Here is a 27501-nt window from a genome sequence, read left to right as displayed (position 1 = left end):
CTAAGGGATAAAGGCAGCTGATGTGCAAGGCACCAGAAGACCGCTCCAGGTAGAAGGGAAAGCATGTGCAGAGCCTTGGAGGCATAAGAGAACTTGGGGTGCTCAAGAAACTAAAAGTACAATGTTGGTAGCGATAACATCGGTGGGGATTGTAGAAGATAACAGTTTGAAAGACAGAATCAAGTGAACAGGTCCTGATGGGCCTGAGGACCATGAAAAGGAACTGGATTTCATTTTAAGAGCAATAGGAAATCACTAGGAATGAGGATTTTCATTTTAAAATCATTCTTGCTGCAGTGTGGAAAAACTGCTTAAGACTGACAAAGGTGGAAGCTGGGATTTCAGGTAAGGCGCAAGGAGAGTAGAGGGTGTGAGATGATAATAGCGGGTTAAAAAAGTCCTTGGTACAATTAATGACCCTTTCCAGTATTTTTTGCAAAAATAATCCATGATTGTGCTGCAAAAATCACAAAATAAGTAAAGGATGTTGTCTTGTTCTGTTATGCACTTTGGGGGGGATGCTCCCAAAAAATTCAACATTAAATATTTGTTCTAAATATTAGAACATACTTAAAATCTTAACCCAAACTACTAAATGCAAGATACGATTTTCTCCAAAATGTAATTTTCTGCTTCATTTTAAATGAGATGATAACCTTTTTCCAGATGACACATGGCTTCAGCACTGCGGGCTCGGGGGGGGGGGGGGGGGGGGGAAGGTCGGCACAGCCATCAGGACTCCATCTAGAAAGCCAGCGAAGTACCAAAGTCCTTGAGACAGGAATGCGATTGCCACGTTCAAGGAACAGAAAGTCGCCCACTGGCCGGCGCAGAGTAAAACCACCATCAAGGCACATAGTACATGGTCCACATTTAATCAGTGACCACCTAATAACTTCTTACACATCTGTCGCGTTCACAATGCTTGCGTGCAGTCGCCATCAATAAGAAACAAGAACAGAAAGGTCTCGCGCTACACGATTTCTTTTTTCACGGTTGCCTTAAAAAGAGCTAACAATTCCATTCACTTCTGGCGAACCAAGAGCAGAAACACTGGTTTTAAAAAGAATGAATACATCTAGAGGGTGCCTGTCTGTGCATTCCGAAAACACAATAGAGCTCCCTACGGTTTGATCACCGCCTCAGCCCGAAGGCACTTCCCTCCACACCCTCAAATACCAACACTTCTGGAATATTCTGAGGAACCCCTCCTGCCAGCAGTTTCTTCAAGCCATCGCACATAGAGCAGCTTCGCATTCCCGAACCTGGACCCACGGGCCCATCAAGCAACTAGAATATAGCTTTTCTTCACCGTGCGGGGCAAACGAGCTCCGCGAGCTCAAACCCAAAAGGAGACAGGAAAGCGCGCGTTTACGGGTTAAAATCCCAAACATCATTTCCGCTTACCTGACCAGCAGCCCTCGCTCTACCGGAAGTTGCCGGCGTGACGAAGCAAAAAAAAAAAAAAAAAAAAAAAGCCACCAGTCATGCGCGTCCCCCTTCCAGCAGCCAATGGGCTCCGTCCACCTCCTTCCTCCGTCGCCGTTGTGTGCACCCGTGGGCTGTGACGTCCGAGGGCGGGTCGCGGAGGGAGATACCGGGGCCGAGAGGGGCCAAGCCCCTCAGTCGCTACGGAGGCGGGGAACAAGGGGCAAAGATGGTTTACATCTCGAATGGTGAGTCGCAGGGTCCGCGAGGGCGGCCGCTGGCCTGCGAGGGCCGACCCGGGTTTCTTCCATCCTCGCCCGCCGGCCCGGCTTTCCCGGAGTCGCCCGGGCCTGCGCCGTGTCAGCCGAGCGTCCCTGAGCCCGCGGGCGGGGGCCGAGGTCCCGGTGGTGACGACGGTGCCGGCTGCCCGGCGCCCTCGCCCAGCTTCTGACTGTGGGTCTCGCGAACGTGGGCTTTCGCGTGTTTAACGAGGCATGACAACAGGGTCAACACCGTCTGCGCAGTGCCTGTGTTTGGGGCGCAGTGATAGCGCTCTTCCCGATCAACCCATTCAGCCTCTGTGGCAGCCCTATTCACGTAGTAGTTTATTGTCCCGTTTAGGGGTGAGGACTGACGCGCAGCTAGGTCCACTAGGTTGCTCAGCATCACAGACGAAGGGAGGCGACTGTCGTCAGGGTCCTTGCTGGTATCTACTAGCTGGTCTTTCTCTAAAACCTGTAAAGAGAACTAGATATATAGGATAAGGGGGCACCTGGGTGGCACAGTCGTTTAAGGTCCGATTCTTGATTTCCATCTCACTGCTCACGAACTGAGAGATCGAGCCCCATCTCGAGCTCTAGGCTGACAGCGCAGAGCCAGCTTAGGATTCTCTCTCTCTGCACCTCCCCCGCTTGCTCTCTCTTTCTCAAAATAAATAGATAAACTTAAAAATTGGATAGGCTCCCCCCCCCCCCCCGCCTCCACCCGCCAGGAGTAGGTGGCTAGTCACACACGCAGTTGTTTTGCCCTAATTCCAAGGGGCACAGGGAGAAGCCCCGCCCCCTGTAGGAACAAAGGTAGCTGTTCCTGGAGTAGAAAATCAGAGAAGAGGCTTAATTCAGAGACTCCACGAAGAAAGTGTCTGGAAAGGAAGGACACAAGATCACTGGGTCAGACCGCTGCCAAAAGTGCCCGCCCACCTGTTTGACTCAGGTGGAATCAATGCCTTAGTGCAATCTTAACCAGTAGGATCACTGGAGCTAGGGAGGTCCTTGTTCTATTTGAATCATCCGTCTTCAGAGATGATTAAGGTGTGATGGGGAAGTCTGGCTGGGTGCACTTTGCATTTCTTTGCTCTTCAAAATCTCTGCCTCCTCTTCTCCCAATTAAAAATCTTTGAGGGGCACTTGGATGGCTCAGTCTGTTGAGCATCCCACTCTTGATTTGCGCTCTGGGCATGATCTCACAGTTCCTGAGTTAAACCCCCCCCCACCCCCTAGCACTCCCCCCTCCCCCCCCCCCCAAGCGCAGCACCTGCTTGGGATCCTCTCTCTCTCTCTCTCTCTCTCTCTCTCTCTCTCTCTCTCTCTCAAAATAAATAAGCTTTAGTGTTTATTTACTTTTGAAGGAGAGAGAGACAGAGTGAGAGCAGGAGAGGAGCAGAGAGAGAGGGAGACAGAGAATCTGAAGCAGGCTCCAGGCTCCCAGCTGTCAGACAGTGCCCGATGCGGGGCTCGAACTCACAAATCGGGAGACCATGACCTGAGCCCAAGTCGGATGCCGGACATTTAACCGACTGAGCCACCCAGGCACCCCTCTAAAATAAATAAACTTAATTTTTTTTCTTTTTTAATCTTTGAAACAAGTAGGTTTATGGACACTAAACAAAAGCATTAAAGTTTCATCTTATTTTGGGCACTTGCAGACTTTGTGTTATATCCTTTGTGGGTAAGGCTGGCAGCTTCTATTTATGCATTATTGAGTAATTCTTTGTAGTGGGTCTTTCTGTGTATGCATTGTCCTATTGGATGCACATAAATAACACAAAGTTCCCTTTAAGTTCTTTTATCTCACTTTTATAGTTGAGAAATGCCAGCTGCATCCAAGCAAGTTATTTCCTTCTGCATATGTTGGGAGGGGAGGTTTCTGCCTTCAGAAACTAGGAGAGAAAGTACCAAACGTGAGGTAGAACATTGCAAAGCGTTCCTTAGAATCGCAAAGAGAATTGGTGTGTTCTAGTTAGATCTCTTTTAGAAGGACTGAATTTATCAGCACTTTACAGTCAGCAAAACATTTTTCTTACTGTCAAATGACTTCTTTTTCAATAATCCTATATTACTAGCCTGGGAATACTTCTTCTCAGAGAAGGAAAATGTCCCACCAGCCAACGAAGCAGAGCTAGTAAGAGGCAGCCACGCTCTGTCTTGAAGTGTATCCCTTTTTTCTCCATAGCTCCCTTGAGAGCTCAGGTCCAAGTGAATCCCTGAAAGACTGTCAAAGAAAGAGGAATTGTAGACCCTGATTGAGGGGGTGAAAGTGAGTATGGGGAAGCCCTTGAGCAAATGGAGAGGAGAGGTTGGCAGGTAGTTCTTCTCCCAAAATATTCTGACCTCTTGATTTGCAAGGCTAAAAACCTTAGAGAACTAACTTTTCATATTGTAGCTTCCATTATTTAAAGTGGTTTGAAAAATAGGTTTGTTTGTGCTTAAGATAAAACTGGAGTCTATAATTAGAATCAACAGCATCCCGTTACAGAAAAATGTGGTTATTTTAATGAACAAGGCAAATTCTCTTTCATACTTAGAGCACACAAATTCTTTGATGTCTGAAAATTTTAACATAACTGATTCTAAACAATTGTAAGAGTGTGTATAATTTTTTTTTTTAATCCAGGAAAGAGACTTTGCAGGTGAAAAGAAATATTTTGAACACATTTAGGAAGATGGAAGTAGTGTAAACATTTTTTATATTCACTCATTCCATTTGTTTCTTCAAAATACTTGAATAAAGAGATTCATGCACCAGTATTCATTCATGCTAGCATTGTCACAACAGCCAGTAGGTGGAAGCAACCCAAGGATGTACGCACGCATGAGCGAAATGTGGTACATACATATGATGCGATATGAATCAGCCTTAAAAAAGAAGGAGATTTTGACACATTTACAACATGGATGAAACCTGAAGACCAAAGCCTACCACCAAAGTCAGAATACCGTATGATTCCTCATAATGAGGTTCCTAGAGCAGTCAAATTCATAGAGACAAAGTAGAATGGTGGTTGCCAGGGACTAGGAGAAGGGAGAAAAGGGGAGTTAGTGTTGAATGGGTACAGAGTTTCAGTTGGGGAAGGTAAAAAAGTTCTGGAGATGGATGATGGTGAATGTTGTACAACAGTGTGAATGTACTTAATGCGATAGAGCTGTACACTTAAAAATGGTTAAAATGGAAAATTTTAAAGCCTATTTTACCGCAATTGAAAAAGAGAAAAAATACTTGAAGTGTAACTCACCAAAATTAAGAACATAGGAAGGCATTTGACGTATTAAAAGTATGACCCCTAGATCATTGAGCTTTACTTCCCTGAACCCTTCCTTAGAAGGATGAACATAGAGCAGACCTTTCCTTGTGCTGACCATCTGAACAGTGAACAAGTCGAAAACTGAGTCTCATGTTTCCTAAGTGATTAATTGTAATATATCTTGTGTCAGGGATTTGTAGCACTAACTGAAGTTTCTTTTTTCTTGTCTGTAGGACAAGTGTTGGACAGCCGGAGTCAGTCCCCATGGAGATTATCTTTGATAACAGATTTCTTTTGGGGAATAGCTGAGTTCGTGGTTTTGTTGTAAGTGTAATAATTAATAATGTTCTTAATAGCCCTGATATTTCAGTTAACGGAAATACATTGGATACATTATGTGGAGTATCTTACACAAGCTGAGCTTTCCTGAAGCAGTTTTTAATTGTAAGTTTTTTATTATTATCATTAGCTCTTCTAAGGGAAATGAAGACTTCTTTGGTGATGAAGCTGCCCCCAAACATCTTACGAGTATGAATCTGATAGTGGAGTTAGTAAAGCTTGACTGTGTCTTAGCCTTAGTGGTAACGATTTCAGTCTGCAGCTCTGGAGCCAGGCCTCCGTATTCTAATGCCAAGTGACAGTGCCTCACTTTCTCTCTACTATTCCAGCTGTAATGGATATGTGCAGCTTTTATTCCATATTGTACAATAAACAAACAAGGGGAATTAGATCTTGATAAAAAAAAATCCCAAGGAGTAAAGTTTTTTCAATTGTTAAAATCCATACAGGAGACAAAAACTTAAACTTTACTGTAAGTCCAAGCAATTCTTAGTTAAATGCATTTTTCTGGTCTTTCCCATGCTGTTTTGTAAAAATTATTCATCAATTACCAACAAGTCTTACTCATGCTAAGTTTGAATATACGTTTGAATGTCACATAACAGAGAACTGCAGGGATGCAGAGATATGAGAGATCGCCCCTTCCTTTATTGACTCTAATTCATATTACAATGGGTATTGGGTTGGATGTGATTGTGGAAGGTGGAAAAAACACAGGAAAGACGGCAAAGAAGTTTGAATAGCAGACTGCGATCTTTACACTTAATTGGATTGTAGCTGTGGTGTAGAAAAATAATCTGATGGCTGCATGTAACATAAGTTTAAAGGGGTTAAAGAAAAAATGGAAGAGATGGTTCCATAGAAAAATACAATGGGACAGAGGGTCCTTAATTTGCCTACTGCAAAACTTCACTAAAGTCTCTTACAAGCTTCACCTACTCTCTGTTGTTTATTTAAAGTATTGGTTTAGGGGCTCCTGGGTGGCTCCGCCCCTTAAGTGGCTGTCTCTTGGTTTCGGCTCAGGTCATGACCTCATGGTTCGTGATTTCGAGCCCTGCACTGGGCTCTATGCTAACAGCACAGAGGTTGCTTGAGATTCTCTCGCCTTCCTCTCTGTCCTTCCCCTGCTCATGGTCTCTCTAAATGAATGAATGAATGAATGAATGAATCAATCAATCAATCAATAAGGAAGCAAATAAATAAACCAACTTAAAAAAAAAAAACATTGTTTTAACTTAAATTCGTCTCCCTCTACCAATAAAATTCCATCCAAATGGATTCCCAGAAGCCCTGTGTCTCTAGCATACTACCTTGGGCTCCTCCCTCAGCAAGGTACCATCAAGTAGGCTGTTGGCTGGGGAAGTGCAGGGGAAATGAATGTGCAATGTTGTGAAAACAGACTCTGGGACTTGACAGCTGACATAGAGTGGAGGGAGGAAGTTGGGCATGGCTCTCGTTTCAGAGTCACTCCTAGACTCCGTCAAGGAGAGTTATTAGCACATATGAAGGACAGGAATGGTAGCTTTTGCCCGGAACATGGCACAAATGCAGACATGTGCTCGTGCTAGATGGTGCTGTCCAGCTGGCTTTGAAAAATGTGGGGTTGGAACTAAGTTGGTTTTAGTTATCTTCTCACAGATATAATTGAAACCATGGAAATACGTTTTATGTTGAAAGCGGTATTTCTGTTGTTTTCTGCCCCTTGTTTCAGTTTCAAGACTCTGCTTCAGCAAGATGTGAAAAAGAGAAGAGGCTACGGAAACTCCTCTGATTCCAGATATGATGATGGAAGAGGGTAGAGCTTTCTAAGTTGATAATAGATATTTTTACCAGTCTGTAATTTTAATTAAATTAGATATTATGGATAGATAGATATAGTTTGGCTCATGGAAATAAAAGGTTTAAATTCTATTTCACAAGATTAATGCATTACCGTAAATTAAATCAAGTTGCTTCTGATTTCATAACCAGAGTCAATTTGATAAAGCTAAAATGTATATCAAATATCCTCTGGGCAAAGTCTAAATTAGAGGCTGAAACTGATGACCAACATTAAATCTAGAGATTTTCACTGTAGAATCTGGATTTCCACTGCTAAGAAAAACCAGAGAAGATCAAGCAGCACTTCCATGGAGCGGAGTTTCAGTTGGGCATTTATTTACAGGAGACACTGTTCAGGCCATCACAGTCCTTTCTTGACCCACTTCCTCATGTGCATTAAGTGTCTGGTCCCTGTAGGGGTTTGAATTTTCTCAACTCCTGACCTAGTTGGTAATTCCTATTTTAAATAGAGAAGAGGGTCTGTTTGAGTGTTTGAAAGGAACCACTTGATGTCTACTAAACAGTAGAAATTTTTCTTTTAGGCCACCAGGAAACCCTCCCAGAAGAATGGGTCGAATTAATCATCTGCGTGGCCCTAGTCCTCCTCCAATGGCTGGTGGATGAGGAAGGTAATGTGAAATCTGAAATTACTGTGCAGAGATTTCGTTTTGAAAATATCTTCCTAGGGAAGTTTTCTTTAGGAAAACAGAAATTGCCCAACATTTTGTAATTATTCAGACATCTTGTGTGGAAAAATATCTCAACCCTTGAAAAATTTGTTGAATTTTATTATCAAAGTGTCTTTTGAAAACAGGTAAAAAAAAAAAAAAAGATAGTTGGACTTTTTTGTGCAGATCCAAATTAATAACTATTAACTTATTATAATGCTTTCTTTTAGGTAAATGTCTGCTCTAAGAAGCAGACAACTGGACATGCACTTTCATAGCAGAAGGAAACCATCAAGAGGTAGAGGACTGACCGTGCTGGACAAGCAAATGAATGTGTATGTCTAAACGAGAATTGCTCTGTGTCCTCACAGACAGATGAGGTCGTGCTGGGAATTCCCTCCCCAGGGATCTGGCATGACTGACATGCAGTTCTATAAATGCACATGTTTGTCTCATTCTTTTTTGTATAGTTTATGAAAGTATTAATATAGTTTTAATAAGTAAATATTTTTAGGTTACAAAACTTGACTTGTCATCTTTGTATAATTAAAAAACTCCAAATTTGAAGAAAAATAAAAGGTTGTGTATTCAGTACAACTAGTGTCACCTTTTTAACTTCTGAAATACTATTCACTGTTAATTTGTTCTCATTTATAAATAAATCACATTGTATTTATTTCAATAGTATGCATACAATTTTATCTCAAAACATATTTGTCCTGTGAATCTTTAATACAAAATATCTGATTTGCTACCGAATATAATTAGGGTATTTATAAAGCCATAACCAACAAACCTGAGCTACATACAAAATGAAGATTGGCTAGGTGGGTTTAATATCATAGGCTTCTGTGCTGTCTTCACAAACTTGAATTCTAAACCATTGCTTAAGATACTGCCTGTTGGCTTTCACCCCCATGAATGCTAGTAACTCTCATATTCTTTCACTAGAATGGAAGCTCTATGAGTTTAGGGACTTTTGTCTTTTTTACCCCAGTGCTTTGAATAGTGATTAAGTGTGATAGGCACTTCAATATTTGTTGGAAAAACGAATAATACAGATAATTCTGCTTTGTGTTCAGCAGTCTTTGAATTTTTTTTTTTTAATGTTTATTTATTTTTGAGACAGGGAGGGACAGAGCATGAACAGGGGAGGGTCAGAGAGAGGGAGACACAGAATCTGAAGCAGGCTCCAGGCTCTGAACTGTCAGCACAGAGCCTGACGTGGGGCTAGAACTCACAGACCGCAAGATCATGCATGACCTGAGCTGAAGTCAGCCGCTTAACCGACTGAGCCACCCAGGTGCCCCCAGCAGTCTTTGAAACAAAGTTTCAGGTAAAAGCATTTTTATATTTATTTAGAAGCATTTATTTAACCCTGTTTGTCAGGAAATGATGTAGTGGCATGAGACACTGGTCTTCAAACATAAGGAAAGGGACAATTATAACACAATTTTAAGGAGAAGAATAATAAAGACAGTTTATTGACCACTCAAGCCCGTGAGACATTTTACCTTTTACATATTGTTAATTCTGATGCACTGGGTTAGGTAGATGACATTGCATTATACAGATAACATGCAAAGGGTCAGCAAAGTTTTATGATGTCCAGATTGTATGGCTGGTGAACAGCAGGGTCATTCTGTCAAATCTCCACCTAAGGCTGTAGTGGGGAGGAGACCAGGGCAGAGTCTCAGGAAGTGACAGGCTTCTCTGTGCATGTGATTGGTGATCCCTGCCGCCCTGCCCCTGCCCAGCACTGCTCTGCAGTACTCTTCTTTAGGGTTATCCTATAGTCCTGACTTCATCAGATCTCAAGCAAGCTAAGTACAGATTTAATTCTGCTTCGAAGGAAATAAGATAACAAGGTAATTGGGGCGCCTGGGTGGCGCAGTCGGTTAAGCGTCCGACTTCAGCCAGGTGCACGATCTCGCGGTCCGGCAGTTCGAGCCCCGCGTCAGGCTCTGGGCTGATGGCTCAGAGCCTGGAGCCTGTTTCCGATTCTGTGTCTCCCTCTCTCTCTGCCCCTTCCCCCTTCATGCTCTGTCTCTCTCTGTCCCAAAAATAAATAAACGTTGAAAAAAAATTAAAAAAAAAAAAAGATAACAAGGTAACTGGGGGAGTCTTCTCTGAGGTGACATTTGAGTTGAGACAGGATGAGAATGAGCCAGCTGAGGAAGAGCACCCAAGGCAAAGGGAACAACAAGAGCAATGGTCCAATGAAGGGAAGGGCTTGGCACGTGTGAGAAGCTGAAAGAAAGCAAGGGTAACCGGAAATGCCAACAGAAGGAAAGAGATGAGGTGAACTTAGAGGTAGCAGAAACTGGGTTAAGAATGGCCTTCTAGGCTATGGTGAGTTTGTTTAGATTCTGTTCCATGAACAAGGGGAAACCATGAGAGTAAAGCGTGGGTTTAATTTTTGTCCAAGATAACTCACAGGTGGTATTAAGTGGAATGCTGCATACATGGTATTGATTACTTCATAATTTAGAAGTTGACATTTGGGCAAGTGCATTAAGAACACATTGCAGGAGGACAAGATGGAAGCAGGGAGTTGGGTTAAGAAGCTGTTGCAATCCAGATGAGAGGATAGTAGTTTGGACTAGGTAACCGTAGGGATGGAGAAGTGGATTCATTCAAGATATATTTTAGAGACTGCAGGATTTACTGATAGATTGGACAACTGCAGAATCAAAGTGATGTTTACTGAGATGGTGAAAATGGGAGTAGGCTGGGGGCGGAGGGGATGGCGCGGGTATCAAGAGTTCCAGTTTGGGCGCATGTAAGTTTGCTATGCCTTGTGGACATACACGTGGAGATACCAAACAGGCTGTTGGTTATCAGTCTGGATCTCATGATTCAGACTCATGGATTCCAGACTGGAATCATGAACCTGGGAGTTATATTCATATGCAAAGCCATGAAACCGGATAAAGTCATCCAAGGGGTGCGGAGAGAGGCGCCCTAACTCAAAACCTTAACATCAGAAGCTGTTCTGAACCTAACCAGCGCAGTATGAGGAAAACTAGGAGCAGTTAGGGTCTAGGAAACCAAGAATAGAGGCTTCCTATTGTGAGAGCAAAACGCGATGCCGGGTGTAGCGCTCGAAAGGAAAAACAAGGCGGCTTTGGGCATCCCACCGCCAGGACAAATCACAGCAACACCCACCCATCCACGCCCCACTCCCGCCCCGTCCTCCTCTGGACAGCGCCGCCCCTCCGCTTTCCCGGAAGCCTCTGGGGCGGCTGTCCGTCGGCCATCTTGGTTGCCGGGCACCAGGTTGGGAGGCTGCGCGTGCGCGGGGGCCCAGCCGGCTCCGGCGGGCGCGGTGCGTCCCTGAGGCTGGAGGTCGGGGTTTGTCAGCGGCCGCGATGACCCAGGCGGAGAAGGGGGACGCTGAGAACGGGAAAGAGAAGGGCGGAGAGAAGGAGAAGGAGCAGCGCGGCGTGAAACGACCCATCGTGCCAGCGCTGGTGCCGGAGTCGCTGCAGGAGGTGCGGCGCGGCGCAGGGGGCGGGTCTCGAAGAAGGCCTTCCGGTTGGGCGGGGGTGAAAAGGCAGGCGGTGAGGCAAGGTTTCCGGCCCCCACCCTCGTGGCTGGCGCGGGTGGTGGTTGTCTCTCCGGTCGGCCGCGGTATGGGCCCCGGGCCCTTGCCTGCCGTCCAAGCAGCTGTGGAGTGTCAGCGCAGGTGGAGTTTAGCGCCGGGCAGGGACACTTGGCGGTGCAGGCGTTTTCCTGTGTGAAGGCTATCTTTGGAAGTGGAGGCCGATTCCAGCATTTAAAGCAAGGAAAAGGCAGACGATCGTCTGAATGGACAAGAAGAGTTTGTGTGTCAAAATCAGAACAAGATGAAGTCATACCAACCAGAAAAAAATTATTTCTCGTAGCATGGCCGGCAAAGGACCTGTGTGTGTGTATTCCTACTGATGAATGAAAAAATACCAACATTCCCATAGGAAAATGGGTAAATTCACAGCAAAAATAAGGCATTTACGTGGTCAGAATTTCATGTTGGACATCTGTGAGGCAGCTTCCTAACTGGTGGCTGGGTTAAGGATAACACCCAACTGTTCAGGCAGCTGTAGGATGTATAGCACCGTGCTGGCTCATGGGAATCCCCCAGGGTGATAGTTACTGTTGCCCTGGCCTGTTTCTCCGCCCTTCTAGTTGAGGGGGCAGGCTGGATGGTCTGTATGGGCCTTGCACATTTCCACCATGTATGATTCTTTAGCATTCTGTGACTGGGAGGCAGGAGGGCAGAGCTCACAGTTGGGCAGCAGGTATCAGGGCATATGGTGTCAGATGGGCTAGTACAGAAGGCCATAGGGAAGTGTTGGGCACACACAGCAGGTGTCTCCTCTGGCCCTGATGGTCTGAGAAGGTTTTAAAGGAAATGACGTTTGGACTAAGACCCAAAGAGTGATTAGGAGTTGGGGGAAATCTCGGAAGGAGAACAGTGTGGAAGAGACCTGGGTCAGGAGAGGAGATCAGGTGTTGGTGATCAGGGTGTCTGGAAGTGAGGAAGAAGAGGGAGCGAGAGGTGGGACAGGAGATTGTAGCGGGGCCTGTCATGAGAGGAATAAAGAAAAAGTCTGGTCTCTTCTGAAGGCAGTGCAGAACTTTGGAAGGTTAGACGGACCCTGGGCTGCAGGATTAATTCGCTTAAGCCTCACAATAGCTCTGTGAGGTAGGAACCTCATCCAGAGCAAGGAAGTGGTGCAGTATGAATTTGAAGACAAATCTGTGAATCCAGATCCTGGGCCCTTAACCACTATAGCAACATTTCCTTAATCCAGTCAGTTGTAGAACACCCTTTAGTTTTTCCGTGTTCTCTATGGTTTTTTCATATCCATTATTTGCTTAATAACTTCTTTTACTAGGTCTTATTTAAGTAATAATATTCAGGAAGTGATGTATGGGATGTACTGTCTAGTTTTTTCCTGAAATGTTAAAATAAATATGTAGTTGTTAAAAAATATTTGTCCATGCTTTGGAAAACTGCCATTACTACCCCAGAGCTTTCTGATCAATGTGCTGCAGCCTGTGTGCCATTAATGAGGTACAGGTATCTCCAGTGGCAAGCAGTTTCATCTTTTCACTCCAGTCTGCTGGACAAATGTCTGCCATAGCACAAAAAAGCTTGGGAAGTACTGTTTAACATCACGCCAGCCATGTGAAAGTGCTGCTTTCAATATCTCCTAGGATCCTGTGCGCTGTGCACTGGGCATAGATAGTGAACAAGACAGAAGTGATCCCTTTTTACATGAAGGTTTTTGTCTGTTGGGAGGGCAGACAGTAAAAAATTACAAGAATGACAAGTGTCAAGAAAAAGGATACCATAAGGTTATATTGTAAGGGGACAAGCAAACCTAATCTGATGACATTTAACTTCAGAACTGAAGGGGAAAGTAGGATTTACCAGGGAGAAAGGACGTGGCAGGCAAAGGGAGCTGCCTGTGTGAAGATCTGGAAGTCAGAGTGGTGAGTTAAATCAAGAGATAGCTAAAATTAAAAAAAAAATTTTTAAATGTTTATTTACTTTTGACAGAGGGAGATGATATGAGTGGAGGGAGGGGTAGAGAGAGAGGGAGACACAGAATCTGAAGCAGGCTCCAGGCTGTATGCTGTCAGCACAAAGCCGACGAGGGACTTAAACTCATGAGCTGTGAGATCATGACCTGAGCTGAAGTCCGATGCTTAACCAGATGAACCACCCAGGTGCCCCAAGAAATCAAGAGATATCTAGATTAGGAAGATTAAACAGAAAGGAAGTGGTCCTCAAGTAAGGTTAGAGAAGTAGACAGGGTCTTGATCTCAGAGGTTCCTGACTGTATCTTACGGGCAAACTATGGAAATGTTTTAAATGGATACATACAAGAAGACACATCTGTAGCTCAAGGGCAGCTCCTTACTAGCTAAGGAGTCGTGCAGGAATGGTGGCTCTCCCTGGAAATTCTGAATCAGAAAATGTGTAGTGGAGGCTTAGAATCTAAGCATCTTTAAGTGATTCAGCTTTAGCTAGTAGTACTTCACTAGTCATGGTATTTCCCACGTGTATTCCTTGCCTGTGACCCCTAGTAATCTGAAAGTTCTCTGGTGGTCAGGATTTTGTCTTGGTCACCATTGTACCCCCAGTACCTAGCACAGAAATGCCCAGTAATTATAGGTTAACTTGCATTAGATAATTATGGTTTTGTTCATTTAAACAAATACTGACCTGTGTACTGTGGTCAGATCCTGGGAGCACAGAAATACTAAAAGAGTTTGCATTCAGGCAGAGAGCAATAATTGGATGCCTCTCAAAGAGCTACCTTCAGTGAATTATTTTGATACCTTTGAGTCTGATAGTCATAGGAAACTTAACTTCTTAGTCTTGCCTGTTACCTACATGTTATTTAACTTGTTACCTGCATATTATTTACCAAGGTCACACTCCTGTGTTTTGTATTTGCAGCAAATCCAGAGCAACTTCATTGTTGTCATACACCCAGGTTCAACAACCCTAAGGATTGGGCGAGCTACAGACACACTTCCTGCTAGCATTCCTCATGTAATTGCACGAAGGCACAAACAACAAGGGCAGCCACTATACAAGGACAACTGGCTCCTAAGGGAAGGACTAAATGTAAGTCAGAAATGGAGGATCTGGAGAGAAAGCCCAAGGTGGTTTCTTTGGGAGAGCTTACACATTCAGGTATACACAGTATACTTGAATAAACATCTCCATCTTCGTAGCTTTAATGCGTTTTAAAATAATAACATCATTCAGGGTTACAAGTAGTGTTTTTCATCTGAGCTAGCGGTGTTAGATTGTACAGAAATAATTACAACAAAAGTAAATTAAAAATTTTTTCACCCATCAATATGAATTGGGTATTGATGAAGGTGATGTCACTCACTTAAAATAATGCCTTAAGGTCTCTATTAACTGACTGCCAAATTTTTCTCTTCCAGATACTTACGGTGTATATTGAGCTTGTATTTTCAATCTATAAGTAAATTGAATTGTTATAATCAGTTACTACAATCTTAGGTCAAATTGTAATCTGAAGGCAAAACTACATATATCCTTGTAGGTAGCATTTACTTGATCTTATCTTGCAGATAGTAATTATGAGAAAGTATTTCATGGTAGATGTTAAAATATATATTTTGCATCATAATCCACGTTTAAGTTTTAGATCGAAGGTAGTTTTAGGAATTTGCAGTTTCTATACTTCAAATAGTAAACTTTAGGATTTTTTTTTTTTTTTTTTTTTTTAGCATGACTGGAAGACTGTGTAAGTCCCATTTCTAAGCCTAAATGTAACTTGAGAGTATAAGAGTCTAAATTCATTTATATTTTTGGATCTTACAATTCTTTTGTAGGGCATAAATGTCAGGAGTAAAAGTTGATAGGATACAATAACTTTTTCACAGAGATGTTTACAGATCTATTCCAAATAATGTCACAGCAACTTGAATACCTGCTGATTAAACAAAATAACACATGAGTGAATGTAGCATTGTTACAAAATCGAGAATAATGAGAATTATGTACATGTACGGAAAAGTCTCAAATACTTTATAAATACAAAGTAGCTATCCTGATCAGTGCTGTGAAAAATTTTGTCATTCATACTTCCTTGAGGTTATAGATTTTTGCAGATAGTTGGGTTTATGGGTGAGGGTTCCTTTCTGACTTTTTAATTTATAAATAGTGAAATGATTACTTTGAGTTCTTAAGATTGATACGTATGACAAAGATTAAGGAAATACTGCTACTTGTTGATGAGGGAGCATTTCTTCTTGGTGGATTAATTTAGTAGTTTGCCAAATTGCTTTCTCTTTTCACTGAATCCTTTGTACTGCTCATCTCTCACTTTTCCCCCCAGAAACCAGAAAGTAATGAACAAAGACAAAATGGCCTTAAAATGGTGGATCAAGCAATATGGTCTAAAAAGATGTCAAATGGTACAAGACGGATTCCCGTGTCCCCTGAACAGGTTCACCCTTAACTCTTTCTTCAGATTTATTCTTTAACTGCTATTGTGTCATAATGCCAATCGTGTGCTCTCTCAGTTTCATTATGCAAATTAAAGATAGGATTTCCTTAAAAGAGGAAGAAAAAACCATTCATAACCACCTACAGAATATCCAAATCAGTGTCACAAATGCTTGGGCATGCTGAATAATTGAAAAGATGGTGTTTCTTATGGCAAGTTCATAAACATTTATAGTTTATCTGATGGTCTTAAGTGTATAATTCCAGGATCTGTAAGAACATGGGAAGCTATGTTCTTCCTACATTTGTCATTTTAATATGATAAAAAATACTGTTAGGAGTGGACGTGAGTTGGTATGATACACAAATGTGTATTCAGTTTTAAGCAGAGTATAGTAGTGATTTTGGACTGGTTATGAATCACAGTCTAGGTTTTAAAACCATGGGTAAAAAATCACAATTGTAGAAAAGGCCAAGAGAATCTTCCTGTGACCAGTCAGTATTTTGCCAGATATTTAGGGCTTGTGATTACATTTTGTAATCTACTATATCTGGTATGTGAGAGAGGAGAAAAGAGGACTCATGCTACATTTCTCCTTCCCCCTCTCCTTTTTTCTTGCAAAAATTCAGAGAGTTTTCTGATGTTCTTTTATTTCAGGCACGCTCCTACAACAAGCAGATGCGACCTGCAATTTTAGATCACTGTTCTGGAAATAAGTGGACAAACACGTCTCATCACCCTGAGTTTTTGGTGGGAGAAGAGGTAGGGAACTTTGCAGCACCATCCAGTTCTAGTTGTTTCCTAGAATTCACCATCTTCCATCTTCCTTGCAGGCCCAGATACTCACACAGGCTCCTGTGATGTTAGGTACTCCACTCTCAACATTTAGAATAGTGAGCAAATGGGGGCGCCTGGGTAGTCGGTTAAGCATCTGACTTCAGCTCAGGTTCGTGAGTTCAAACCCCGCGTTGGCCTCTGTGCTGACAGCTTGGAGCCCAGAGCCTGCTTCGGATTCCGTGTCTCCTTCTCTCTCTTTCCCTCCCCCGCTCATTCTTGTCTCTCTCTCTCAACAACAACAACAAAAAAAAAAACATTAAAAAAAATTAATTAGAATAGTGAGCAAATGTTAATCGTAACTCTGGTCTTAGATTTTTTTTTTTTTTTTTTATGAAATTCATTGTCAAATTGGTTTCCATACAACACCCAGTGCTCATCCCAAAAGATGCCCTCTTCAATGCCCATGATCTTAGATGTTTAAATGTGAATTCAGAAAACGCCCAAGAAAAGTTTAACAATGTATTCATCTCCCTGTCTTTTCTAGGCCTTGTATGTTAATCCATTGGACTGTTATAATATTCACTGGCCTATCAGAAGAGGTCAGTTAAATATTCACCCAGGACCTGGGGGCTCCCTTACGGCTGTTCTGGCAGATATTGAAGTAATATGGTCTCACGCAATACAAAAATACTTGGAAATTCCACTCAAAGATTTAAAGGTGAGCTAAAATTCCCAGTTACTTGGATTGCCTTTAAGAGTCTTGTCTTACTTGTGTTTAAGTACGTATTCCTGAGTTGTTTGTAATCTAGTGTCCTTGAAGCATTCTCAGCCTTAAGGTGTGGAGGGTATCTTCCTTCTTGGCTGACTTCAGTTCCGGTGCCTTCTCTTTTTCTTACTGTTTCTTTGGTGTCTGTCTCTACTGCTCTGCACCAGCAAACTTGCTCATGTTTATGCCTTCTCTCTGGGCCTTTTTTGGGACATATGTTTGTCTTATTTTTAATTTCACAAAATTTGTTTTTGGTTTTGGTTTTCTTTTTTAATCGAAGTATAGTTGACATACAATGACACATTAGTTTCAGGTACAGCACAGTGATTTGGCAACACTATACATAATGCTGCGCTTACCCCAAGTGTAGCTACTGTCTGTCCCCATACTGTGCTGTTACAATACCGAGGACTGTATTCCCTATGCTGTATTTTTCATCCCCATGATTTATTCATTCTATAACTGGAAACCTCTATCTCCTACTTTCTTTCACGCATTTTTCCCATCCCCCACCTTCCTTGCATCTGGCAACTACTAATTTGTTCTCTGTATTTATGGGTCTGTTTCTGCTTTTTTGGTTTTTCATTTGTTTTGTATTTTAGATTCCACATGTAAGTGAAATCGTATGGTATTTATCTTTCTTTGACTTACTGTACTTAGCATAATACCTTCTAGGTCCATCCATGTTATTGCAGATAGCAAGATCTCATTCTTTTATATAGCTGAGTAATATTCTATTATATGTATATACCAATCTTCTTTATCCATTTATCTATTAGTGGACACTTAGGTTGCTTCCATATCTTGGCTGTAGTAAATAATGCTTCACTGAAATTAGGAATGCATATATTTTTTAAAATTACTGTTTTCATTTTCTTTGGGTAATAGTAGTAGAGTTACTACTACTGTGGATTGTGCGTTATTTCTATTTCTAATTTTTTTGGAATCTCCATTCTGTTGTCCGTAGCAGCTGTACCAATTTACATTCCTACCAACAGTGTTCCTTTTTCTTCACATCCTTGCCAACACCCGTTATTTCTTGTCTGTTTGATGCTAGCCATTCTGACAGTTGTGAGATGATATCTCATTGTGGTTTTGATTTGCATTTGCCTAATGATTAGTGATGTTGAGCATCCTTTCATGTGTCTGTTGGCCATCTCTGTGTCTTTGGAAAAATGTGTCTATTGAGGTCCAAGGCCCATTTTCTAATTGGATTATTTGTTCTTCTGGTATTGGGTTGTAGAAGTTCTTTATATATTTTGGCTGTTAATCACTTACCAGATATATCATTTGCAAATACCTTCTCCAATCAGGTAAGGTTGCCTTTTCGTTTGTGTTGATGGCTTTCTTCATTGTGCAAACTTATTTTACTATAGCTCCAATAGTTTAGTTTTACTTCTGCTTCTCTTGCCTCAGGAAACCAGAAAAATGTTGCTAAGGCTGATGTCAAAGAATTTGCTGCCTGTGTTTTCTTCTAGGAGTTTTATCATTTCAGGTCTCACATCTCCATTTTTAATTCATTTCTAATGTATTTTTGTGAATGGTTTAAGAAAGTGGTCCAGTTTCGTTCTTTTGCGTGTAACTGTCCAGTTTTTCCAGCACCATTTGTTGAAGAGATATTTTCCCATTGTATATCCTTGCCTCCTGTGTCAAATTGACCATATATGTGTGGGTTTATTTCTGGGTTCTATTCTGTTCATTGATCTATATGTGTATTTTTGTGCCGGTATCATATGGTCTTGATTATTAGAGCTTTGTAGTATATTTTGAAATCTGGGGTTGTGATACCATTTGACAAGTTTTTAATAATTTAAAGGGAAAAAAAAATCCTCACACAATTTCAACATTAGTGTTTTCATTAAACCCCAAAGATAGCAGGGGGGTTGAGGTTTTGTTTTGTGCCCCTAATCATTGTTGCCATCCTTTAGAGAGAATCCTCTCTGAAGACAAATGTAGTGACATTTATTTTGACCGGACTTTAGCATTAACTGTTTTATCTTTTTTTTTTCCCCTTTGTTTTTCTTTTTAGTATTATAGATGTATCTTGCTGATTCCTGATATCTACAATAAACAGCATGTGAAAGAACTAGTGAATATGATCTTAATGAAGATGGGTTTTTCAGGTATGTCCTATATTCCAGAGAAATCTACCTGAAATGAGATTGGTTTTCTGTTTTTATTGACAAAGTTAATCTAATTCACTGCTTTCTTGAAATGTTTATTCTGAGAGGATCTGCTGTGCTTGGACGATTGCTCAGGGGTTTCCAGACTTTAACTGAATGTCTGTCTTACGATCTTTACTGCTGCCTAGCTGATGGCTCCTCTGCCTTTGTGTCTCAGGGATTGTGGTCCATCAGGAGTCTGTGTGTGCCACCTTTGGAAGTGGTTTAAGCAGCACTTGTATCGTAGATGTTGGAGATCAGAAGACAAGTGTGTGTTGTGTGGAGGATGGGGTCTCTCATCGGAATACTCGGTAAGGACCTTGGACGGTGGCTTTCTCTGCTCCTTCTCCCCTCACAGCCTGTTCAGCTATAAAGCGTCACAAGTTAGAAATGAAATTGTTTTTTTTAATTTTTTTTTTTTTACATTTATTCATTTTTGATAGACAGAGAGAGACAGAGCACAAGTGGGGGAGGGGCAGAGAGAGAGGGAGACACAGAATGGGAAGCAGGCTCCAGGCTCTGAGCTGTCAGCACAGAGCCTGATGCGGGGCTCGAACTCACAAACTGCGAGATCACGATCTGAGCGGAAGTCGGACGCTTAACAGACTGAGCCACCCAGGGGCCCCTTAGAAATGAAATTTTTATAAGGAATTATATTCACAGTTGTGGAAATACAAATTCTAGCAAGGCTACAGAGCACTGATTTTACCTTTGCTGTTGGAATTCTCTGCTGTGAGTTCACATCAGCAGCTCCTGAAGATCCCTGCTTGGCGTAGTGTTAGCTCTGTGTCTTGCTGTGGTCTGGAGTGAAAATACCAATTATGCTCATAGCAAAGTTTTATTTAGACAAGACGTGTAGGGGAAAATAGGTTTTCAGGTCTGAATTCTCTAACTAGCTAGCATTTGAGTATTTGCTTTTGTCGTAATTGTTCAGTGAGTGATGAGTAGCTTCCTTGTCTGTTCCCTTTGTGATGTCATCACTGATATGAGAGATATCAGGCACAAGTTTGCTGCTTGTCCTTCCCTAGACAAGCCCAACACAGGCAGTGCACATACAGGATGGCTTCTTCAGGATGCTGTAGTTCTTATCCCTCACATAGGTAGTTTGAGTCACAGGGTAGAGAAACATTGGAAAGCGGGCCTAACCAGTCCATGAGGAAGGTTAATCTCTATTGCTTCCCACCCCAAGTTATGGTGCATTCGAAAACCCAGTGTGAGTTATTGTGGCTCATCCACTGTATTGGCTGATGCCGTTGGTTCTTAAAGTGTGGAGAAAATACTGGACCTAGGTCTCCTACTGCTAAAATAACATAGCAGTATTCTTTCCGAATTGTAAACCATTCAGTTAGTGGGTAGTACACTCTAAACTTTCTTCCCATGAGTTTGTCCTATGATGTCACTGCCTGTGAACTTGATATGCTGGTGAATACAAGACAGGCAAACAGCTAGTGTATGATAAACATAGTGACTTAGGAATGAGCTGCATTTAGTCATGTGTATTCTGTTTCTTGGACTTTTTGCAAATAGCATGACTGCTCCTAGGTGCCCGCCCCTGGTTGTGTGCTGGAGTCCATTTCTCCATCCCATCCGTCCATCCTGTCCTTTCAGTCTATTCATGCATTAGACATCTTTTGAGACTTGTCATGTTTCTCTGCATGATGGATTTTTTGAAACGCCCTTTGCACCTTCTTGACTGACAGATTGCCCACCTGCCTTTTCTTTTAACTCTAGGCTCTGTCTGGCGTATGGGGGCTCTGACGTGTCAAGGTGTTTCTACTGGCTGATGCAGCGAGCTGGGTTCCCTTACCGAGAATGCCAGCTAACAAATAAAATGGATTGTCTTCTTCTACAGCACCTTAAAGAAACTTTTTGTCATTTAGATCAGGTGGGAGCAAAATCAAAATTGCTGATTATTTTTATTTCCAGGAAAAATTTAAGACATTTAAAAGGCAGTTAAAAATGTAACCATGTTGGGGTGCCTGGGTGGCTCAGTCAGTTGAGCATCTGACTTCAGCCTAGGTCATGATCTCACCGTTCCCGAGTTCGAGCCCTGCGTTGGGCTCTGTGCTGCCACCTCAGAGCCTGGAGCCTGTTTCAGATTCTGTGTCTCCCTCTCTGTCTCTGCCACTCCCCTGCTTGTGCTCTGTCTCTCTGTCTCTCTTTCTCTCTCTCTCTCAAAAATAAACATTAAAAAAAAAATGTAACAATGTTATGCCACCCTTTCAACCCAAGTTGACAGAGCCTTGAAGTGGAAGCTCTTAAGGAGTGAGGGTGTTTTGGTAAGGTCAGAGCCATCAGGATGTGTCTCAGGCTCTAGAAAATACAGCTGTCTTTTTTAAGAAAGAGTGTGTAAGAAATTCCTTTCTTTTTAGGATCTTTGATCATTCCGATAATGGTTGAAGATACACCTTTACATGTAATAAATATATAGGTGCAGACATTTAATAAAACGGCATCATTTGAAGCACTTAATATTGCCAACATTGTTGTATGTGGATTCCTACCTTTTTATGCATTCTGTGTCAGACTTTTTTTCCCTAACATTTTTCAGACTATCTAATTCTGAATAATGGAATTTTGAGGAACCTAAGACTGGTAGCATTTCGCAGTTATTGAGAAAATTTGCTTATTGATTTGGGTAATTGTATTCGTATGTCTCAATAATGAAAAAAAAATGCAGATGGTAGAAATTTTGGAATTGTTAAAAGGGAAGCAAGGTACATTTTGACTCTTATTTTACTAAGTTCCAGGTGGAATGGTACAAAGTTGCAGGGCAGTCTTGTTATAAGTGAGATTTGGATTGTGGAGAGGCTTAACTATAATTTGAGGAGTTTACATGCACTTTTACTGGCTCACTGACAGCATCTTTTCCTGGAATCAGGACATCTCTGGGCTTCAGGATCATGAGTTTCAGATTCGACATCCGGATTCCCCTGCCCTACTTTACCAGTTTCGATTAGGAGATGAAAAACTCCAGGTAACATATGGGTGTATATTTCTGTGGGTAGAAGGAAAGCTGACCTGGTTCACTCACACTGAGAGAATATGCACTTGTGTGAAACCTCGTGAGGTTAGAATGTCAACTGGTATAGATTAGCTGCTAATCCAGCTTTTTTTTTTTTTTAAACATTATGTTTAGTGTTTATTTAAAAAAAAAAATTTTTTTTTTTTTAGTCTTTATTTTTGAGAGGGAGAGAGAACATGAGCAAGGGAGGAGCAGAGAGAGAAGGAGACACAGAATTTGAAGCAGGCTCCAGGCTCTGAGCTGTCAGCACAGAGCCTGACACGGGGCTCAAACTCACAAACTGTGAGATCATGACCTGAGCCGAAGTCTGATGCCCAACTGACTGAGCCACCCAGACGCCCCTGTTTAGTGTTTATTTTTGAGAGAGAGAGGGTGAGGGAGGGAGGGGCAGAGAGAGAGAGAGGGAGACAGAGAATCCAAAGCAGGCTACATGTTGTGAATGCAAAGCCTGGTGTGGGGCTTGAACCCACCAATGGTGAGATCATGACCTGGGCCAAAGTCAGACACTCAACCGACTGAGCCACCCAGGTGCCCCTGCTAAAACAGCTTTTAAGCCACTGATAGAGTACAGATTAGAATAGATGATGAGGGCCATCTTTTTAATTAGCTGCTATGTGATTTGTTACTATTTAGAGAGAGAAGGACTGTTCTTATTAGGAAATTATAAAGTAGCTTATTTGCCACTTGCATTACACGTTTTGACATTTCTCTTTGTGGTGTCACATCACTCATTCAGTTGGATGATTTCTGTTAAGTTTTCTGGCCTCTTGTGCAATAAAGAAATAATGCTACTCCCAAAAGAGAATGTTTATTGAGTCTGCCTTCTAGGATCTGATCTGCCAATTTTGTTTTGGGAAGGACAGAATTTAATAGATCAGTTTTTTTCAGAAAGCCACGTGTCCTTGGTTGATCATTCTTTTCCTTACTTGCACAGGCTCCAATGGCTTTGTTTTACCCAGCAACTTTTGGAATTGTTGGACAGAAGATGACAACCTTGCAGCACAGATCCCAGGGTGACCCTGAGGATCCTCATGATGAGCATTATCTGCTGGCCACGCAGAGCAAGCAAGAACAGGTCTGCAGAAATTCTGGTGTGAGAGGAGACAGCTTGGTCCCTGCGGAAGTTTGTCCGTGATTAGTGGGTCGGCGCAGTCACTGCAGTCTACTACATACTGAAGCCAATACTGTTTTTAGAACTGGAGATGTGATGAAGTCTAAATTTCAAGTCAGATGACAGATTTCTTCATTCAGCAGACATGAAGCCAATTTTCAGAATACCAGTCCACAAATTTAAAAGTTAATTTAATAAAGATATTTATTTTTGGTGTGAAAGCTATCTACTTTTGAATGTTTATCCAGTAGTGAGTATTTTTAGTAAAATCTCACCTATTTTAAAATTATAATGTAAAAGGTATGTGGCCTAGGCAAAAAGCTGAATTGTTTTGTCCAGAGCTGATGATCCAAGTAATAGGATGTCTGATACAGAGGCACAAATGAAAGGTCTTATCTCCCAGTGAAACAGCAGCTCAGGATGGAGAGAGGAGGGTTTATAAACCTTTTCTAGTCTTTGTCCCTGTCCCAATGGTGAGCATGAGGTGGTTGGATAAGGTCTGAAAATGAGGATTAGGTAGGAGGCACAGGCACAAGAATTCTACTGAAATTCTCCACTTAAAAACTCAGTTCAAGGGGGAAATGTCCGTGTACACTGTCATTTCAATTTGCAAATCCAACCAGTAATAGTTGTGAGACTTTCCCTTCTTGCCAATGGCTGCTTTGGAATTGTCAGCACACCCTCATCTTTTGTACACCACGTCTCACTCCCAGGTGATCTGGGAGTGGGTGCAGGTGCTTGGCCACCTGCTAGTGTGTAGTCCCTCTGCACCACAGTGGTGGACCTTTGTTTTATAGTAGTATAAAGTAGTGTAGTAGGGAGGGGTGGGGTCTAGCTGGAGAACATCAGCACTATTCTGTTACATTCATACCATCCATTTGTCCTTTTGTTTGATTTAAAGTCTGCAAAAGCTACTGCTGACCGAAAGTCTGCATCCAAACCCATTGGATTTGAAGGGGATCTTCGTGGCCAGTCCTCTGATCTTCCAGAAAGACTCCATGCCCAGGAGGTGGATTTGGGATCCTCCCAGGGAGACTGTTTGATGGCCGGCAATGAATCTGAGGAGGCTCTCACAGCACTGATGTCCAGGAAGACTGCCATCTCGCTGTTTGAAGGGAAGGCCCTGGGCCTGGATAAAGCCATTCTTCACAGCATAGACTGCTGTTGTAAGCACGTTGTAAGATAGCAGTTAGGTGAATTGGTTCAGGCTAGGGTGTGGTTGTGCTGCGTAGCATATGCATTGAAAAGCTGTTGGGCACATGCTTTGTGCCTGCGTTGTCCGGTGTTAGGAAGTGGTTCCCAGCCTTGTTGAGCATATAGTCTAGTGGAGGAAACCAAAGAAGTTAAATTGTCACACAAGTGTGAAATTACAACTCTGACTGGTGCTGCAAAGTTGAACAAAAGAGAAAATTGAGCTGACTCTGAGAGCTTCTGATTGAGGGACTTAATAAGGGATTTTTACTGGTAGGAGGAGGTATAGATGGTGGGAGGCAGGGAATCTTTTCTTAGGGAAGAGCCATTTGAGAACGGTCTAGGAGGTGAGAAGGTCACCAGGTGGCATTCCAGGCAAAGGAAGAGGCCTGTGTGGAGGCCAGCGTGGCTGGGAGGTGAGATGCCAGGATAGGGCTGGAGAAGCAGTGAGTCACGCCACAGTAGACTTTGTAGGCCCCCGTAGAAACTTTGGTCCTAATCCTGCAAGTCGCAGTGTGGGGGGTGCAGCAGCATGTTCACTTCGGTGTTTTGCAAGGTTCTGGCTGCATTGTTGAGGGTGGGTTGGAGAGAGAGCTTTGAGGAGCCTCAATTGTCCAAATGAGATGGTGGTGGCTTGGCCCAGTGGTGGATATGGAAGAAAGAGTGGAAGGAATATCATTGTCTTTTCAGCATCTGATGATACCAAAAAGAAGATGTACAGTTCCATCCTGGTGGTAGGAGGTGGTTTGATGTTTCATAAAGCTCAAGAATTTCTGCAGCACAGAATTCTCAACAAAATGCCACCTTCATTCAGGCGAATTATTGAGAATGTGGACGTGATCACAAGGCCCAAGGTCTGTTGTCCATGGTGCAGTTGGATTGTATGTGAATGAAACCAGCACTGATTCTAATTGTAATAAAATCCTGGAAGGCATGAGCTTGCATCTGGGCAGCTCTTGAGGGTGTGGGCAAGTGGAAAGATTTCTTTCAGTAGGTCACAGATTTGGTGCAAGGAGCTCTGGGTGGGCACCTGGATTCCTGGGTGTTAGACCTCGCTGTGCTCTCCAGACCAGCACGGCTGGCTTCCAGAAGCCATGCCTTTGGAAAAGGACTGGGTGGGCAAGGAGAAGACTGGCGGGTCTTGGCCAGAAAAACTTCAGTTTTAGCTTTCATGTTAAAGATCTGCTGCTGGTCCCCAGACCAGGGCATCATTAAGGATCCTTTTGGCCTGAACTATCTTGGAAAGAAACCTAAGCCCAGGAATTTAGAAAGAGATTGTATCTGTATTTCATTATATCTCACAAACAGTTCCTGGAAATGTTCTTATTTAATTTTAATCCTGAGGGAGGGATTACGGGATACATTTACTCCCCTCTAACTTCAGAATAAGTAATTTCCTTATGTCTGTTTCTGCATATGGGGCCTATTGGTGGAATAATAGTAGTAGCATCTTCAATAATAAACACTAAAAAGTTTTCCTGTCGGTTGGAACAGAGAGATGTCTGTAGTTCATGGGTCCTGCATGAATGAGTCTTTAATGCAGGTTGAAAATCTGGCTGTTTTAAGTATTGATTCAGCAGGTTTTTTTTTCTACTCCCAAATACAAGGAAATTATTAAGTATACGTCTTGTCTGCTTTTGCTGTGTCACTGCTCTAGGACATGGATCCCCGGCTGATTGCATGGAAAGGAGGGGCCGTGCTGGCTTGTTTGGACACGACACAGGAGCTGTGGATCTATCAGAGAGAATGGCAGCGCTTTGGTGTCCGCATGTTACGAGAGCGAGCTGCTTTTGTGTGGTGAAAGTGGGCAGGAAGTCAGTGTTGAAGACCAAAAATAAGCATCCTGGTATAAAGACTCTTAAAGAATATATGTATTTTAATTTATTGACTCAGATGCTTAAGTTTCATGGAAAATAAATGAATTTTAACTTTTATGTTGACAGCAGGACTTTGGTGTGAAATTATAAGCAGTTTTTGTAGTCAGGACATTTAAGGATAAATGCGAACTTAGTCTTCAGTGGCGAACTCTCCTGCCCCTTTCTCAGGGTGGCAGGAGCTCCCTGATGACAGGAAATGTTGCTGTTGTATGGCTCTCATATGTATGCCTTGGTTTAAGTTGACCTCGGTGTCCTCAGACAATCACATGCAGCCATAGGGGTGGGTATATGACTCATGTACCTGAATCCTGAGAACTGTCCAGTCATGCCATTTCCCTCATGTGTTATAGCAGGCACACATGTTGTGACTCCTCTGTGCTCTTGGAATTCCAAATAAGAAGAAAAAAAGTTTTTTTCTTTTTTTCTGTTGGATTACAAAAAAGATAGTGACCATAGAGGTTTGGATTTCCAGAGGCAAAGATTTAAAGCTGGGTAGGCCGGCTTTTGTTACCTGACATGCTTCCAGGTGGGCTTGGGGAAAGAAAATCGTCTTTATCTGACCAAAACAACAAAAACTGAGAAGGAAAATTCATTTCCTTCCTAAAGCCAAATAGAAATAATTCAGGTATAATTTCGAGTTGTTAACTTCTGTTGTAATTACTACTAACTTAGTCATTGAGCCCCCCAGTTTTCCTATACCTGAGGAACGAAGAGAAAGGTCTTGGAGCTCTTTGTGCCCAGTACAATTATTTGACCTTAATCTGTGAGCAATCTGAAGCAAAATCTCAGTACAGACAGCTAGTAGCACCAGTGGTCCAGGCCTTGGTGAAG

At 42.4% G+C, this 27501-nt stretch overlaps 2 protein-coding genes across 3 annotated transcripts; both read left to right on the top strand.

The window, feature by feature from the left end:
* Nucleotides 1-1566: 1566 nt before the first annotated feature.
* Nucleotides 1567-7741, top strand: SELENOK (selenoprotein K). Its single transcript, XM_030307035.1, has 4 exons — nucleotides 1567-1676; nucleotides 5182-5272; nucleotides 6999-7082; nucleotides 7651-7741. Exons 1-4 carry the CDS (start codon nucleotides 1658-1660, stop codon nucleotides 7739-7741), a joined length of 285 nt encoding a protein of 94 aa, XP_030162895.1. The 5' UTR covers nucleotides 1567-1657.
* A 3279-nt stretch (nucleotides 7742-11020) lies between these two features.
* On the top strand, nucleotides 11021-26725 carry ACTR8 (actin related protein 8). Of its 2 annotated transcripts, XM_030307025.2 has the most exons (13): nucleotides 11021-11270; nucleotides 14231-14401; nucleotides 15651-15761; nucleotides 16419-16523; nucleotides 17083-17256; nucleotides 19334-19427; nucleotides 19645-19777; nucleotides 21198-21351; nucleotides 22348-22443; nucleotides 23426-23566; nucleotides 24504-24768; nucleotides 25484-25647; nucleotides 26451-26725. In XM_030307025.2, exons 1-13 carry the CDS (start codon nucleotides 11148-11150, stop codon nucleotides 26592-26594), a joined length of 1875 nt encoding a protein of 624 aa, XP_030162885.1. In that variant the 5' UTR covers nucleotides 11021-11147; the 3' UTR covers nucleotides 26595-26725. The 2 variants fall into 2 exon arrangements, with proteins under 2 accessions (XP_030162885.1, XP_030162886.1); XM_030307026.1 differs by lacking the exon at nucleotides 22348-22443 and having other exon boundaries at nucleotides 11048-11270.
* The last annotated feature ends 776 nt before the right edge of the window (nucleotides 26726-27501 follow it).

Source organism: Lynx canadensis, chromosome A2 (genome assembly GCF_007474595.2).
Source record: "Lynx canadensis isolate LIC74 chromosome A2, mLynCan4.pri.v2, whole genome shotgun sequence".
Lineage (NCBI taxonomy): Eukaryota > Metazoa > Chordata > Mammalia > Carnivora > Felidae > Lynx > Lynx canadensis.
This window is presented reverse-complemented; position numbering and strand designations above follow the sequence as displayed.